General features: G+C 40.8%; 1 protein-coding gene across 3 annotated transcripts in view; it reads right to left on the reverse strand.

Annotated features, from left to right (window-relative positions):
• C3H2orf42 (chromosome 3 C2orf42 homolog) overlaps positions 1-12840 on the reverse strand; it is a 29179-nt gene extending 16339 nt beyond the window's left edge. The window contains exons 1-4 of one of the 3 annotated variants that reach the window (XM_012750141.2): positions 12724-12840; positions 2586-2701; positions 1739-1982; positions 396-1231 (exon numbers count right to left, since the gene is read on the reverse strand). In XM_012750141.2, the coding sequence (XP_012605595.1) occupies positions 396-1218 (823 nt within the window). In that variant the 5' untranslated portion in view covers positions 1219-1231; positions 1739-1982; positions 2586-2701; positions 12724-12840. Of the gene's footprint in view, positions 1-395; positions 1232-1700; positions 1983-2585; positions 2702-12723 lie in introns of all 3 variants that reach the window. The other 2 variants (XM_076000853.1, XM_076000854.1) reach the window with 2 other exon arrangements.
• Positions 12841-17033: the final 4193 nt, after the last annotated feature.

Raw genomic sequence — 17033 nt, forward strand, 5'->3', positions numbered from 1 at the left:
TTTCCTCATCTTCAAAGATAAGAAACAAGCAAGCAAGCCAGAATAAAATTTTTTGCTCATTCTTTGTTTTTATTAACATAGTGCTTCTATGGAATAGTAAAAAAAATCGAAGTAGAGCTAGCTAACTTTGCTAGATTATGTCAATGAAGTGGCCATTTCTCTTGGTCATGAATTTCAACCAACCAACCAACCAACCAACCAACCAACCAACCAACCAACCAACCAACCAACCTTTATGCAAATATGCTAACTGGGATTAAAAAAGGAATGCTTTTCACATGAATTATCCAGCAACTGCTTCTGACAGTTGCTAGGACAATCTCCACATGCACCAGTGGAACTCTTTCATTGCCATTTTAGAAAAACAGAGTAACTGTGTCAACCACACCACCTACCGCTGGAATCAAAATTTAGGAAGTCTGAGAATTCCTGAGCCAATGTCTCGTCACTGGCAAAGGCACAGATGCAAGCAAAGAAATGAATGCATCTCTGGGCTGCCTCGTCCTTGGAGGCATTCAACTTGTGGGATTTCAGAGTCTGGCAGGAGCAGAAGAAGCGGCGCTCAGGCAAGCTTTTGGCACTGATTTTCTGCACAAAAGATGTATGCAAATACCCCAAACTATGCTTCTGGCTTGCCTTGCATTTCACCACCAAGATGTTTTTAGTAATCCTCTGTACCAGGGGACCCGTGGGTTCTGTGGCCAACTGCCAGATGGTCTGTTTGGTTTCTGGGGAAGCCTGCATTGCATTTAGGACTGAGCTCTTCAAGGTCAGAGGTGTGGCCTCTGCCTGGCAGTTCACTGCCAGCTTGATGTGCTGGCACTGGTTTTCCACAACGCCTTGGGTGGCAGCCTTCAGGCATGAGGGGACATAGCACCGCCCAGAGCTCAGCTGAGTGATGATGGTCCCATCTACTGTCTGGATCGTTGTCTCCGAAACACCCAGCTCCACAAAGCATCGGTAATCAGGGCCCCTGTCTCTTTGCCGCACTGAGTAGACCTGCAGGTCAGAGCCTGTGATGATTTTGACAGCTTCAACACTAGGCTGCTTCCGTGCACCGTATCGAAATATGGTTCCACATGTCTTGTTCTTACAGCTCAGTCCCCGGGTTCCATTGTATGTGCCGCATCGGGGACACTTTCTGATTCCCCTCAATGTGGCCTTCCCCAAGTCAGATAAGAAAGCTGGGACTTTAGTCCTCAGAGAGTTTGATTCCATTTTTTCACAGGCCCTACAACAGGCAATAAGCTCATCAGCATGAGTAGACATTCAAACACATATACAAAGTTCAAATCACTTACGATACTCAGTACAGAAAGTGAAATGTAAAGAAGCTATCCACCATTTTTAAACTGTACCACAAAACAACATAAATTTAAACCCTCAAACAAAATAAACGTGAAGGAAACTTTGCCTTCCATATCTCTCTGTATTTTAAAAAATCGTAGCATAGGGGGAGGGGGGCAAGGGTAATATACATAACCTTAACATTTGTATCCCCATAATATGCTGAAATAAAAAAAAATCCTAGCATAACAATAAAAGCATTTCTCCAGGTTTAACCCTTTTCTATACAACAGATGAGGTTAGTTAACCTAATCTTTATGTGCACAGATGTTTAAATTTAGCAAGGACTGGAGAACAGGAAAGATGAGTCCCTTACCTTCTACCATTACCCACAAAACCCAGCAAAATCCTACCTGTACCAGCTGCCAGGGCATCTGGAAAACACTGTTACCTGAATTCATAAGACCTAAAAGATGTTTCATTAGTTTCTGATGATCAGAGAGGACAGGTGAAGACATAATCACTTGCAGAGTAAATGATACTGCTCAGCCTGCAGTCTTCTGAAGTCTGAACACTGTGGTGTAACAATGCAGACATTCTGCTGCCTCTTTCTTGACCATCCAATGGCAAAGCTCCTGCCCAATGTTCCACAGTCAAAGAAGATTCCCACTGCCCTAACTGGAGATCTTGACAGCCTATAAGTAAAATCAGAAAAAAATATTACAGTTATACAAAGACAGGATGATCCTTTCCTCTTAGAAATCAAAGAGAAAAGGAATCTGAGTCTTTCACAATTACTTGAGAAATATTTGATAGACATTTTTATGAAAATGGTTAAGTGTTTTGTACTTCCAACCACAAGAGGGCAAAACAGTGCTACTGTCATTAGAGAGGGTTGTCAGGAACACCTACAGCCATGCTATGTAACTGGTCAAACACTCATCCTTCCTAATAGTAATACATTGCATTTTTAGAGAGCTTTGTGCTTTTCAAAGTACTTTCACATTATTACATTTGAGAGCGCTGAATCCTAACCACTAGACCACCAGGGAGCGACTCATTATCACATTTGAATTTAACAATGTTAATATCTTATTTAAACCAAACAACTGTTCTACAGATAAACATAAAGAAGTTGGCTGGGCACAGTGGTTCACATTTGTAAGTCCCAGCACTTTGGGAGGCTGAGGCGAGAAGAGCACTTAAGGCCAGGAGTTTCAAGACCAGCCTGAGCAACATGGCGAGACCCCTTCTATACAAAAAAAAATTTTTAATTAGCTGGGTGTGGTGACACTCACCTGTAGTCCTAGCTACTGAGAGACTGAGACAGGAGGATTGCTTGAGCCAGGGAATTTGAGGTTGCCATGAGCTATGATCTCCCACTGCCCTCCAGCCCTGGAGACAGAGTGATACCCTATCTCAAAAAAGAAAAAAACAATAGTTAAGTAACTTGCCTGAGGTCACCTAGAGAAATTGGCAATGCAATTTCCACTAACCCACAGAATCTAAGAAGAGTGTGAATCTCTACTTGAGATTTTCCTCCAATATTTTATTATGAAAAATTTCAAACATTTAGAAAACTAGAATTGTACAGTGAACCCTCCCATATACCCACCTACTAGAGGTTATAATTAACATTCTACTTTATCTGCCTTATCACATCTATTTATCCATCCCTCTCTCCATTCATCAATCTCTTTGCAGTTATCAGTTCAGCATGCATATTATTAGCTAAAGTTCATTTTTTTCTGAGATAGAGTCTCCCTCTGTTGCCCAGGCTAGAGTACAGTGGCATCAGCCTAGCTCACAGCAACCTTTAACTCCTGGATTCAAGCGATCCTTCTGCCTCAGCCTCCGGAGTAGCTGGAAATACAGACCCACACCACCATATCTGGCTAACTTTTTTCTATTTTCAGTAGAGATGGGGTCTCGCCCTTGCTTAGGCTGGTCTCAAACTCCTGAGCTCAAGAGATCTACCTGCCTCAGCCTCCCAGGGTGTGAGGATTATAGGCATGATCCACCTCGCCTGGCCTAAAGTTCATTTTTTAAAAAATTTTTTTCTAGAGACAGGGTCTTTTTCTGTCACACAGGCTGGAGGGCAGTAGTGTGATCATAGCTCACTGCAACCTCAAATTCCAGTGCTCAAGTGATCCTCCCACCTTAACCTCCCTAGTAGCTGGGACTATGGGCAGGCACCACCATGCTGGGCTAGCTTTTAAAAACTTTTTTATAGGGACAGGTCTTGCTATGTTACTCAGTCCTCAAGAATCCTCCTGCCTCGAACTCTCAGGGTGCTGGGATTACAGGCATGAGCCACTGTGCCCAGCCCAAGTTCATTATTATTCAGTTATTATTATTGTTGGGTTTTTTTGAGACAGAGTCTCACTCTATCACCTGGGCCAGAGTGCAGTGGTGTCAGCCTAGCTCACTGCAACCTCAAACTCCTGGGCTCAAACGATCCTCCTGCCTCAGCCTTCTGAGTAGCTGGGACTACTGGTGCACACCACCATGCCCAGCTAATTTTTCTATTTTCTGTAGAGACAGGGTCTTGCTCTTGCTCAAGCTGGTCTCAAACCCCTACCCTCAAGCAATCTTCCTACCTCAGACTCCCAGAATGCTAGGATTACAGTGGTGACCCATAGTGCCCAGCCCAAATTCTTTATTTTTAATCCTTTTTATTTTTAAGGTAATCTGTATTATTTAGGGCCACAGGTTAAAAAAAAATAAATAAAAAGTAAATAAAGGTAATTTGCTTGTAACTTTTAAATAGGCTGTTAACATTGCTTTCTCATCCCATCCCAAGAAATGGTCTTTTTTTTTTTTGAGACAGAGTCTCACTGTGTTGCCCAGGCTAGAGTGAGTGCCATGGTGTCAGCCTAGCTCATAGCAACCTCAAACTCCTGGGCTCAAGCAATCCTGCTGCCTCAGCCTCCCGAGTAGCTGGGACTACAGGCATGCGCCACGATGCCCGGCTAATTTTTTCTATATAGTTGGCCAATTAATTTCTTTCTATTTATAGTAGAGACGGGGTCTCGCTCTTGCTTAGGCTGGTTTTGAACTCCTGACCTCGAGCAATCCATCTTCCTCGGCCTCCCAGAGTGCTAGGATTACAGGCGTGAGCCACCGCGCCCGGCCTAGGCCTGAATAATTCTTTATTGTGGGGACTATCCTATGCATTATATTAACAGAATGTTTAGTAGTGACCTTGATTTCCACCCACTAGATCCCAGTAACAAAACCCACATCTAATTGTAAAAAAAACAAAAATGGGTCAGGTGCCGTGGCACATGCCTGTAATCCTAGCTCCCTGGGAGGCCAAGGTGCGAGGAACCCATGAGGTCAGGAGTTCTCCCTGTGAGCAAAAGCAAAACCCCTATCTCTACTAAAAAAATAGAAAAAAAATAGCTGGGCAACTAAAAATAGAATAAATTAGCCAGGCATGGTGGCGAGCACCAGTAGTCCTGTCTACTCAGGAGGCTGAGGCAGAAGGATTGCTTGAGCCCAGGAGTTTTGAGGTTGCTGTGAGCTAGGCTGACACCACGGCACTCTAGCCCAGGAGACAGAGTGAGACTCTGTCTCAAAAAGAAAAAAAAAATGTCTCCAGATAATGACAAATTTCCTCTGGGGGAAAATCACCCCAGTGATTTAGAGACACTGATCTAGAGACATTAGCTCATTCACACAGCATTTCTTTCTCCTCTGCTCAATAAATTTCTTTGGTAAGTATTCTCATTCAGCCAAATGAGAATTCTTAGGTTCTTAGGAGAATGAAGTTCCAAAATCAAAAGATGGAGGATTTACTTTGTCCTTTACCACAAATTATCTGTGACCAAGTCCTTTAATTTTAACATCATCATGGAAATTCCATTCTTTCAGCTTATCTTTTAATTTTTTTAATTATGGCCTGTAGAGAACAATTTGTTAGTATCTTTCAAAATTACAAATGCATATTTATTTCTTAAAAATACATTTAATTTTGTAATAATTTTAGAAAATTTATTTTAAAAATTTAGCTTTATAGAAAACTTACAAAAATAGTACAGAGTTCCTGTCTACCCTTCACCCAGCTTCCCCAAATGTTAAAATCTTACATAACTATGGGACATTTATGGAAAATGACGTTTTTAAAATTTTTTAGTTCATTTATTATTATTGTTTTAGAGATGGAGGTGTTTTGCTATGTTGCCGAGGCTGGACTCGAACTCCTGGGCTCAAGTAATCCCTCGGCCTTAGCCGGGGATCTAGTAGCTGGGACTACAGGTGTGTACCACCATGCCTGGCTAAAAAAATAAGATTTTGGTATATTTGGTATATAATTGGTATAATACTATTAATTCTACTACAGATTTTATTTGGGTTTACCAGTTTTCCACTAATGCCCTTTGTAAAGAAAGAATAAACTTTATTTTAGAATTTTAGATTTTCAAAGTTGCAGATAGAACTGCAGATAGAACTGAGTTGTAGTTAGTTGCAAGATAGAAGTTGTAGATAGAACTGAGAATTCCCAGACACCCCTCACTTAGTTTCATCTGATGTTAACATCATATATTACCAGGGGGCATTTTTCAAAATTAAGAAACATTATTATTAACTAAACTCCAGAGTCCATCCTTTTTTCCAGGATCCAATCCAAGATACCACATTGCATTTAATCATCATGTCTCTTTAGCCTCCTCAGATCTGTAAGTTTGTCTTTCCTTGTTTTTCATAATCTTGACAATTTTGAAGAGTCAGGTATTTTATAAAATATCCTTCAATTTGGGCTTGTCTAATATTTTCTCTGCATATTCCTTTTGACCCAGAAATTCCACTAATAAGAATTTATCTTACAGATAGACTCCCACATGTATGCAATGAGGGAAGCATAAGGCTACTCACTGAAGCATTTCTGTAACAGCAAAACATTAGAACAACCTAATGTTCCTCAAGAAGGAACTGGTTAATTATGGTATATCTATATAATGTAAATATTTTTCAAAAAATAAAATAAAATACAGCTGTTAAAGAATAAAAGGTCGAGGAAATTATATATCGACCTTTAAGATATGTTAAATGGGAAAAGCAAGGTGCAAAATAGCCGGTATAATATATACTGCCAACTGTGTGTAAAAGGACCGGGCTTGTGAGGGGAATTGAGTTCAGTCTCTCTTTCCTACTGCAAGACGCCTTGCGGTGGTTCTCAAAAAAAATTTTTTTAAAAAGAAAAAAAGGAAAGTGGGAATATATGTGTGTGTGTGTGTGTGTGTGTTAGCTTATAAATGAAATACAAATGTTTTAAAATCTCTAAAAGAATAAACTAATAAGAATTTAATTAACTTATTAATTAATAGGGACAAGTGTGAGAGGGAAACTTTATACTATAATATACACCTTGTATATCTGAGCCATGTATATCCATGTGATCTTTTTGAAAATATAAATTGAAAAAAAAATTTAAAAGATAAAACACAGTCATCTTACAGAATTATAATTCAAAAGCAGAATAAAAAGCTAAAGATTCTTTTATGTTCCACTCACACCACTATCACTACCTTCATACTCTTCAAAAAATCCCCACTTCTCAAGAGTAATTATAGTTAACAGGCTGGCATAGATTCATCTGATTTTTTTTACATTTATAAATAAATAAATAGACACAGATATACATTTTTGTCTTTATAAAAATGGAATTAACTGGGTGCAGTGGCTCACACCTATAGTCCCAGCTATTTGGGAGGCTGAGGCAGGAGGATCACTTGAACCCAGGAGTTGGAGGTTGCAGTGAGCTGTGATCACACCACCATACTCCAGCCTGAGTGACAGAACGAAATCTCTTCTCTTTAAAAAAAAAAAAAGAAAGAAAGAAATGGAATTATATTATACAAATTGCTCGGAAGTTTGCTTTCTTCTCTTAACATTTGATCTTAGATTTTGCTCTCCATGTTAGCACAGATGGCTCTAAACACCATTTTTTTTTTTTTTTTTTTTTGAGACAGAGTCTCACTTTTGTTGCCCAGGCTAGAGTGAGTGCCGTGGCGTCAGCCTAGCTCACAGCAACCTCAAACTCCTGGGCTCAAGCGATCCTCCTGCCTCAGCCTCCCGAGTAGCTGGGACTATAGGGATGCACCACCATGCCCGGCTAATTTTTTGTATATATACTTTTAGTTGGTCAATTAATTTCTTTCTATTTTTAGTAGAGACAGGGTCTAGCTCAGGCTGGTTTCGAACTCCCGACCTTGAGCAATCCACCTGCCTCGGCCTCCCAGAGTGCTAGGATTATAGGCGTGAGCCACCTCGCCCGGCCTAAACACCATTTTTAATAGCTGTACAGTAATCTGTAGTGTCAAAATACCATGGCTTGATCAGCTCTACTGATGAGTTTTTAGTTGTAGACAATATTGCAGTGAACATCCTAAACATTTATCAGAATGAATAAATGCAAATTTTCTAGTAGAAGAGATTCTGAACATTGTTTCTAGTTTTCTTAAAAATTATTTGGGTGAGGTGGCTCACACCTGTAATCCTAGCACGTTGGGAGGCTGAGGTGGGAGGATCACTTGAGTTTAGGAAACTAGGCTGAGCAAGAGCCAACCTCTACTAAAAACAGAAAAATTACCTGGGCATGGTAGCATGCCTATAGTCCCAGCTACTGGGAAGGCTGAAGCAGGAAGATCACTTGAGCCCAGAAGTTTCAAGTTGCAGTGAGCTATGATGATGCCACTGCACTCTACCTGGGGCAACAGAGCAAGACTCTGTCTAAAAAAAAAAAAAAAAAAAAAAAAAAACTGGGGACAAGAATAAGATTTTATCAGGAGAAAAAGGTTATACTTCTAAAAAATGTTTGAAAATTACAGCAGTTATTTTAAATGTAATCAAGGGGAGGGGATTAAAATGATTTTTTTTTTTTTTGAGACAGAGTCTCGCTTTGTTGTCCAGGCTAGAGTGAGTGCCGTGGCGTCAGCGTAGCTCACAGCAACCTCAAACTCCTGGGCTCGAGCGATCCTTCTGCCTCAGCCTCCCGAGTAGCTGGGACTACAGGCATGAGCCACCATGCCCGGCTCATTTTTTATATATATATATCAGTTGGCCAATTAATTTCTTTCTATTTATAGTAGAGACGGGGTCTCGCTCTTGCTCAGGCTGGTTTTGAACTCCTGACCTTGAGCAATCCGCCCGCCTCGGCCTCCCAAGAGCTAGGATTACAGGCGTGAGCCACAGCGCCCGGCCTAAAATGATTTTTAATCAATAAATTTATTTATTATAATTTGCCAGGCACTGTGGCTCATCTCTGTAATCACAGCACTATAGGAGGCCAGTGTATGAGGATTGCTTGGGTCTAAGAGTTTGAGACCAGCCTGAGCAACATAGTGAGACTTCATCTCTACAAAAAATAAAAAATTAGCTGGGCATGGTGTCCTGTAGTCCTAGCTACTTGGAGGCTGAGATGGGAGGATCACTGGAACCCAGTAGTTGGAGGTTAACAGTGGGCTATGATGGTTCTACTACACTCCAGCAGCCTGGGCAACAGAGTGAGGCCCTGTTTTAAAAACAAACAAACAACCTCTTAAAATAACATAAAAGGAAAATTTGAGGGCAAATATTATCATTAAATATATATTATCCATCTTGTCTCACTTCATACACCCAAATTCCAGACAGATAACACATTCAAGCACAAAAGAAACAACTGTTAAAATATTAGAAAAACAATAAAATGGTCTATATCTCTATTTTTAAGGAAAAAAATAAAAATAACAAAAAAAGGGAAGACTAGATTTTAAATATGTATATTTTTAAAGATCTCAGAATGGGGATGGCATAAATGACACAAAACCCAGAGTCCATAAAATACTGATTTAATTTTTTCCTCTATATAACAGTGTTTTGTTTTTGAGATGGGGTCTCACTCTGTCACCCAGGCTGGAGCGCTGGAGTGCAGTGGCATCATCATAGATCACTGCAGCCTGTATCAGAGTTTTTTTATTTTTATTTATATATTTTTAGAAAAGGGTCTCACTCTGTCACCTAGGCTGGAGTGCAATGGTGCTCTGATAGCTCATTGTAACTTTAAACTCCTGGGCTCCAACAATCCTCCTGCCTCAGCCTCTGGAGTAGCTAGGACCTATAGGTGCATAGCAGGCTAATTTTTAAAAATTTTTTGCCGGGCGCGGTGGCTCACGCCTGTAATCCTAGCTCTCTGGGAGGCCGAGGCGGGCGGATTGCTCGAGGTCAGGAGTTCGAAACCAGCCTGAGCAAGAGCGAGACCCCGTCTCTACTATAAATAGAAAGAAATTAATTGGCCAACTAAAAATATATATATACAAAAAATTAGCCGGGCATGGTGGCAAATGCCTGTAGTCCCAGCTACTCGGGAGGCTGAGGCAGCAGGATTGCTTGAGCCCAGGAGTTTGAGGTTGCTGTGAGCTAGGCTGACGCCACGGCACTCACTCTAGCCTGGCCAACAAAGCGAGACTCTGTCTCAAAAAAAAAAAAAAAAATTTTTGTAGAGATAAGGTCATCAGTGTTTTTTTTTTTTTTTTTTTTTTTTGAGACAGAGTCTCACTTTGTTGCCCAGGCTAGAGTGAGTGCCGTGGCGTCAGCCTAGCTCACAGCAACCTCAAACTCCTGGCTCAAGCAATCCTCCTGCCTCAGCCTCCCAAGTAGCTGGGACTACAGGCATTCGCCACCATGCCCGGCCTATTTTTTGTATATATTAGTTGGCCAATTAATTTCTTTCTATTTATAGTAGAGACGGGGTCTCGCTCTTGCTCAGGCTGGTTTCGAACTCCTGACCTTGAGCAATCCGCCCGCCTCGGCCTCCCAGAGAGCTAGGATTACAGGCGTGAGCCACCGCGCCCGACTGCATCAGTGTTTTAAAATAACTTTATTGAGATATTTTACATATCAAAAAATTCACCCATTTTAAGTATATAATTCAATGATATTTATTAAATTTATAAAGTCTAGCATCCATCACTACAATCTAGTTTTAGAACACTTCCATCACCCGTAATAGATCCCTCTTGGCCCCTGCAGTCAATCACCATTCCCACTCCCACCTCCAGGCAACTACCAGTCTGCTTTCTGTCTCTACAGATTTCTTTTCTGGACATTTCATATAAATGGAATCATATAATATGTGGCCTTTTGTATTTGTTTTTTTTTTTTTCACTTAACATGTTTTCAAGGTTCATCTACTTTGCAGCATGTATCAGGACTGTATTCCTTTATATTGCTGAATCATATTCTATTGTATGGATAGGTCACATTTTGTTTCTCCATTTACCAGCCCACAGACATTTGGATTGTTTCCAACCTCTGGCTATTACGAACAGTGCTACTGAAAACATAAACACCCAGATCTTTGTGTGGGCAAATTTCTTCATTTCTCTTGGGCAGATACCTAGAAGTGGCATTGTTAGGTCACACATTTAAATATACATAAAACTTTTTAAGAAACTGCCAAGCTATTTTCCAAAGTGACTGTACCGTTTAATATTTTTACCAGCAACATAAGAGAGTTCCTATTTGTCCACTTCCTGGCGAAAACTTGTTATTGACTTCTTGATTATAGCCATTCGATTAGAATGGGTATAAAGTGGTATCTCATTGTGGTTTTCTTTGCATTTCTGTAATGAATAATGATGTTGAGCAACATTTCACATACTTATTTAGCCATCTGAAATGTTATGCTATGTGAAAGAAGCCAGATACAAAAGACCACATATTGTACGATTCCATCTAAATGAAATATGCAGAATTGGCAAATGCATATGAACCAGAAAGCAGATTTAATGGTTGTCAGGGGAAAGAAGAATTCAGAGTGAATGCTAATGGGGACGAGTATTCTTTCTGGAGTGATGAAAGGCTGCACAACTCTGTGAAAATACTAACACCACTGAATTGTAACATTTTAAAAGGTGAATTTTATGCTATGTAAATTATATTTCAATAAATCTGTTATTTAAAAAAACAAAAATATTTGAAATTCAAAAAGCTAATTTCCTAAGATTTCCAAATCTATGAGAAAATAAACAAATCCACTAGAAAAATGGGCAAAGGACATGAAAAGACAGCTATGAAAAAGAAATAAGAAAAATAATTTTAAATCTGTGAAAAGATATTCAACCTTGTAAGTGAAAGGCAAATTACTGCTTTAAAGTGACAAAAAAGATGAATGTTATCACTGTGTTATATGAGGATATGGAGAAACAGGCACTTTGCATTGTTGGTGGGAGTGTAAGCTGCAACACTCTTTGAAGGGATGTAAATAAATGCAAAATACATATTTTGAAAAAAAAAAAGTAGAAAAAAAATACATATTTTGACTTGTAAGATTTCATGTATTATATTCTCACATTTGCACAAAGTATATACAGGGATACTCACTGCTAAGTTGTCCATAACTGCACAAGAACAGAAATAGTTTTAAGAGTTCATCAGTAGAGAACTAGATAAATTATGGTATAACCACACAAAAGAATCAGGCACATCTATAAATATTGATAAGGAACAAGTATCAAAATGTATTCCGGAGTGAAAAAAGGTATAGTATTTTATGTGTAATATGCTACTCTTGGTTTTATAATAAAAAGAAGACAAGAAGATATACATACATAGAATATGTCTGCTGTCTTAGAAGAAATGACTTGGGACTTGGGAAATATTAACAGAGGGCGAGAGGCTTACATTTCACTGTTTGGTACTATTTGAATTTTAAAACATGTACTAGTATCACTTATTAGAGTTTCTCTACTGAAAGTAAATACAATTAACATGACTTGCAAAGAAACTGTATTTGAAGCCCCTGTGGATAGTCTCTTCTTGGCAAGTTTACAAATCAGCCTCCTCAACATAAGACTGTAAAGGGACTAGGGTTGGAAGAGTTAACCCACAAAAGCTCCCTGGGAGTGGTGGATTTCACCCAGGTACTATCTGGCTGTAGATCTATATAGTTTGGTGGTTGCTGCTTAATGCTTGTGAAGCACAGTTAGGTGAAGAGAACGAATGATCATGAATAAAAATAAAACTAGTTGAGTACTCGTGTTATGTCCTTTCTATGTATTTACGCATGTATCGCTCACAAGATCCTGTGAAGTAAATACTATTTTACCCATCTTAAAGATAAGGAAATTGTGGCTCAGATTTGACGAAAGTGTCACAGCCAGCAGGTATCTAACGTGAGCACTGCCTCGAAACATCGGGGAAAGGCCGATAAGGCCCAGAGGAAAGGGGTCCGTGCTCCTGCCTCCGGGGCGAGCACCTCCCCGGGCGGCTTCCGGACCTGCTTCCCGGCATCCTCCCCGCGCGAAATCTCACTTCCGGTCCTAGGTAGGCCCAAGCAGAAGCATCACCTCGCTGGCACCCTACTCCTCGGATACGCTCTCTGCCGGGATCCCCATCTCTACAACCCTCTTCCACCACCGCCCCGGTCCTCTCTCAGCACGGCCCCCTTACCTGCCCTGCGCCCCCCCGCAGGCCCCAGGGCCCCTCGCTGATGACCGCCCTCACCTCTTCTCTCTTCGCCTGCCGCGGCCTTTTACAAACGCGGTCAAGCTGTTCGCTGTAACAACAGTCGTTATTGGTCAGAGCCGCCCACGCGCGGCAAGTGCACGCCCATTTGCGTCCGCGTTGTCAGATGGGAGTTGTAGTTTCCTCCTGGAGACCACTGAGCACCGCGGAGGATGCGGTGGCAGAATCTGTGTTGACCTGGAGGCTGCAAAGCTCGGTTTCTTCTCTGGGGCTGGAGTGCTCTGGACCACCCTACTGTGGCGCCGACCCAGCTCCAAGGCTGATCATGACTACTTTTAGGCCCGAGAGAGTTCTGTTTCTGAGTTGAGTCTGATTGGTAACTGATGCAAAAATCGCTTGAGATTTTGTAGATTATTAGTAGATAACGACTACGAATCTAAAGGTTTGGAGCTCTTGTCCACCATATTTTTCACTGTTTCTATCACGTGTATGTTTATAACAAGAAAAAGTTATCTTTTTCTCTCTTAACCACTCTTTGATATAGTACTTGAACGTTTTCCCTTATAATGAGCTGAAATTGGCTTCCTGTATATCCTACTTCTGGTCCTTGGAATCACAGAGAATAGAACTAAATGTTCTTTGTTCATGAATGAAGATAGTTCCAACACAGTGTATTTCAGGGTGAGGCCTGTGGGTTGAAAACCCCTGAAATGAGATTTTCTGAACCTTTGTCCTAGCTAGTCCAGCTACTTACTAGTGGTGGCGCTGTGGGCAGATTGCTTTTTCCATTGAAAAACCTTAGTCTTCTCAGCTATTTATAAGAGAAATGGTCCTTTCCAGAACTAAGGTTTGTAATATTGTTTATTAAAATGGAGGGGAGAAGGACAAAGTTTTTTCAGAAGATATTTCAGTTTTCTTTCCTTTCTGATTATAAGTTGTTTTTCTTTCTTTTTCTTTTTTTTTTTTTTTGAGACAGAGTCTCACTCTGTTGCCCAGGCTAAAGTGCCATGGCGTCAGCCTAGCTCACAGCAACCTCAAACTCCTGGGCTCAAGCAGTCCTTCTGCCTCAGCCTCCCAAGTAGCTGGCACTACAGGCATGTGCTACCATGCCTGGCTAATTTTTTCTATATATATATTTTTTAGTTGTCCAGCTAATTTCTTTTTATTTATAGTAGAGACGGGGTCTCGCTCTTGCTCAGGCTGGTTTTGAACTCTTGACCTTGAGCGATCTGCCTGCCTCGGCCTCCCAGAGTGCTAGGATCACAGGCGTGAACCACCCTGCTAGGCCTGCAATAACAATTTCATTCATTCATTCAACAATCATTTGTTGAGCACCTACTTTTTACCATGTACTGGATATATACAGCATTGAAGAATAGTCACCAGTGGGGCCGGACATAGTGGTTCACACCTGTAATCCTAGCACTGTGGGAGGCCGAGGTGGCGGATCACTTGAGCTCAGGAGTTCAAGACCAGCCTGAAGAAGAGTGAGACCCCATCTCTACAAAAAATAGAAAAATGAGTCTCTACTAAAAAACAAAAATTACTGTAGTCAAAATAGAAGTCTCTGGTTATTAAAAAGTGAAACAAACAAACAAAAAAGAAATAGAAAATGTGTAAAAAAATAATTAAAAAAAAAGAAAATTAAAAAAATAGAAAAATTAGCTGGGTGTTGTGGTGCGCCAGTAGTCCCAGCTATTCTGGAGGCTGAGGCAGGAGGATTGCTTGAGCCCAGGAGTTTGAGGTTGCAGTGAGCTATAATGACACCACTGCACTCTACCAAGGGTGACAGAGTGCGACTGTTTTGATTAAAAAAAAGTCACTAGTAGTTGAGTGGGGAGCACACGTTTTAAAGAAATGATCACATGAATAATGAAATACAATTAAAATTATGACGAATGTTATAAAGGAAAAGTATAAGATGGTTTGAGAAGCTGCTGATTTAGATTGTGGGATAAAGAAAGGAAGGCCTCAGAGGAAGTGACTAAGTAGAGACTTGAAAGCAGAGAGTAGGGAAAAGGCACTGGGGAGGGATCCTCTCAGCCCTCAATTCACACTTCTTTTCCTTGTTTTGTGAAATGTTTCTCCTTTGCTAGTTGGCTTTATGTTAGGCTTTCGCTATAGAGGGCACTTGAGGAAGAATGCCAGGTGATAGTAGACTGGAGGCACTTCCTTCATGGGTTCTGGTTCTCTTCTCTTTATCATTCCATGTGGCTTCCAGTGGGTCGCTGTGTGAGAGATCCAGCAGTATTACTCTGAGTGGTCCTCAGGACCTGCCCCAGCTGCACCAAACTCCCCCCACCTGCAGGTGCTTCCACAGCAGCTTTGGCTGTACCAGCCTGCAACCATCTCTAGGATTGACAGATAAAATACAGGACCCCTATTTATTTTTTGGAGACAATGTCTCACACTGTTGCCCAGGCTAGAGTGCTGTGGTATCATATCCCTGCAACCTCACACTCCAGGGCTCAATCAATCCTCCTGCCTCAGCCTCCCCAGTAGCTGGGTGTGCAGGCGTGCACCACCATGCCCAGCTAATTTTTGGTAGAGACCAGGTCTCACTATTCGACAGACTGGTTTCGAACTCCTGGCCTCAGGTGATCCTCCTGCCTTGGCCTCCCAAAATGCTAGGATTACAGGCATGTGCCCAGCCTGTTTCCATTTTATGAGAAAATTAATGCAGAGTCTTTCCATTTCCAATATGCATTTTTGATTCATCAATCAAGACATTAAGTATTAACTTCATATTATGTTGAGGATTTTAGCTCACAGACCCCTTTTTCTTTGTCAATAGAACTCATCTCATTTTTTTTATTGCTGTCATTTCAATGTTTCCATTATTATGACATTATAATTAATATACATGTACTTGGTTCAGGAAGGGAGTATTTCCTTTCTTGTGTAATTTGTTTTTCCTAACAACTGCTTTTTTTCAATCTGCCTGATTTTCTTTTATCATTTAAGTCTTCTCACACCCTTCATAGCACTGTAAGATGTCCCACTATTCAATTCTCTGCAGAGTCCAACCTGAGTCACATACTCAGGTCTCGCCTTCTGACCATCAGTCTAGACTGGATGCCCAGTGACTTCACAGCCATCATCCTGGAACTTCACTTTATCTCACTCTTGTGTTGGATCCCATTTTTAGGCAGTACATGATACTTTTTCTTGATTTAAAGTTCTGAAGAAGTGTATCAAGTAGCATCCTAAGAACTGGTAGATAAGATAATCTTTTGAGAACATGCACATCTAAAAATGCCTTATTCTATTGTCAGCCATGACAGTGTAGTTGGATGTATAATATACCCAAACTTTTGAAGGCAGCACCCCAATCCCAACAGACCACTGATTTCCACCATTGCTGTTAAGAATCTAAAGCTACTATTAGTCTCAATTCTTTTGCCATTTGGTAATTTTTAGAATATTCTGCCTGGTGTCTTAAAATTTCATGGTGGCATGGCTTGATATAAGTCTCTTTTTATTAAAGTGTTAATTCAGTAATAGCTATTTTCAATCTTGATACTCATCAATTCTTCAAGGAAGTTTTCTTTTTTTTTTTGAGACAGAGTCTCACTTTGTTGCCCAGGCTAGAATGAGTGCCATGGTGTCAGCCTAGCTCACAGCAACCTCAAACTCCTGGGCTCAAGCAATCTTTCTGCCTCAGCCTCCCAAGTAGCTGGGACTACAGGCATGCTCCACCATGCCCGGCTAATTTTTTCTATATATTTTTAGCTGTCCAAGTAATTTATTTCAATTTTTAGTAGAAACAAGGTCTCACTCTTGCACAGGCTGGTCTTTAACTCCTGAGCTCAAATGATCCACCTGCCTTGGCCTCCCAGAGTGCTAGGATTACAGGCGTGAGCCACTGCGCCCAGCCTTTTTTTGTATTTATAAAATAAATTCCACCCATTCCCCGATTTTCTGTTTTCTTCCCAGAACTCCTTTTGGTTGCATGTCAAACCTCCTGAATCGATCCAACTTTATTTTTTCTCCTCCACTTTTGATTTCTGTTCTAAAACATTTCCTTGTCTTTTAACATTCTCACTGAATTCGTTAACATTTTAAATTTCGTATCTTGTTCTAGTGTCCTGGGTTTTTTTTGTATTTATTTTTATTTTTATTATTTTTTTGAGACAGAGTCTCGCTTTGTTGCCCAGGCTAGAGTGAGTGCTGTGGCGTCAGCCTAGCTCACAGCAACCTCAAACTCCTGGGCTCAAGCAATCCTCCTGCCTCAGCCTCCTGAGTAGCTGGGACTACAGGCATGCACCACCATGCCCCAGTAATCTTTTCTATGT

Source organism: Microcebus murinus, chromosome 3 (assembly GCF_040939455.1).
Source record: "Microcebus murinus isolate Inina chromosome 3, M.murinus_Inina_mat1.0, whole genome shotgun sequence".
Taxonomy (NCBI): Eukaryota; Metazoa; Chordata; class Mammalia; order Primates; family Cheirogaleidae; genus Microcebus; species Microcebus murinus.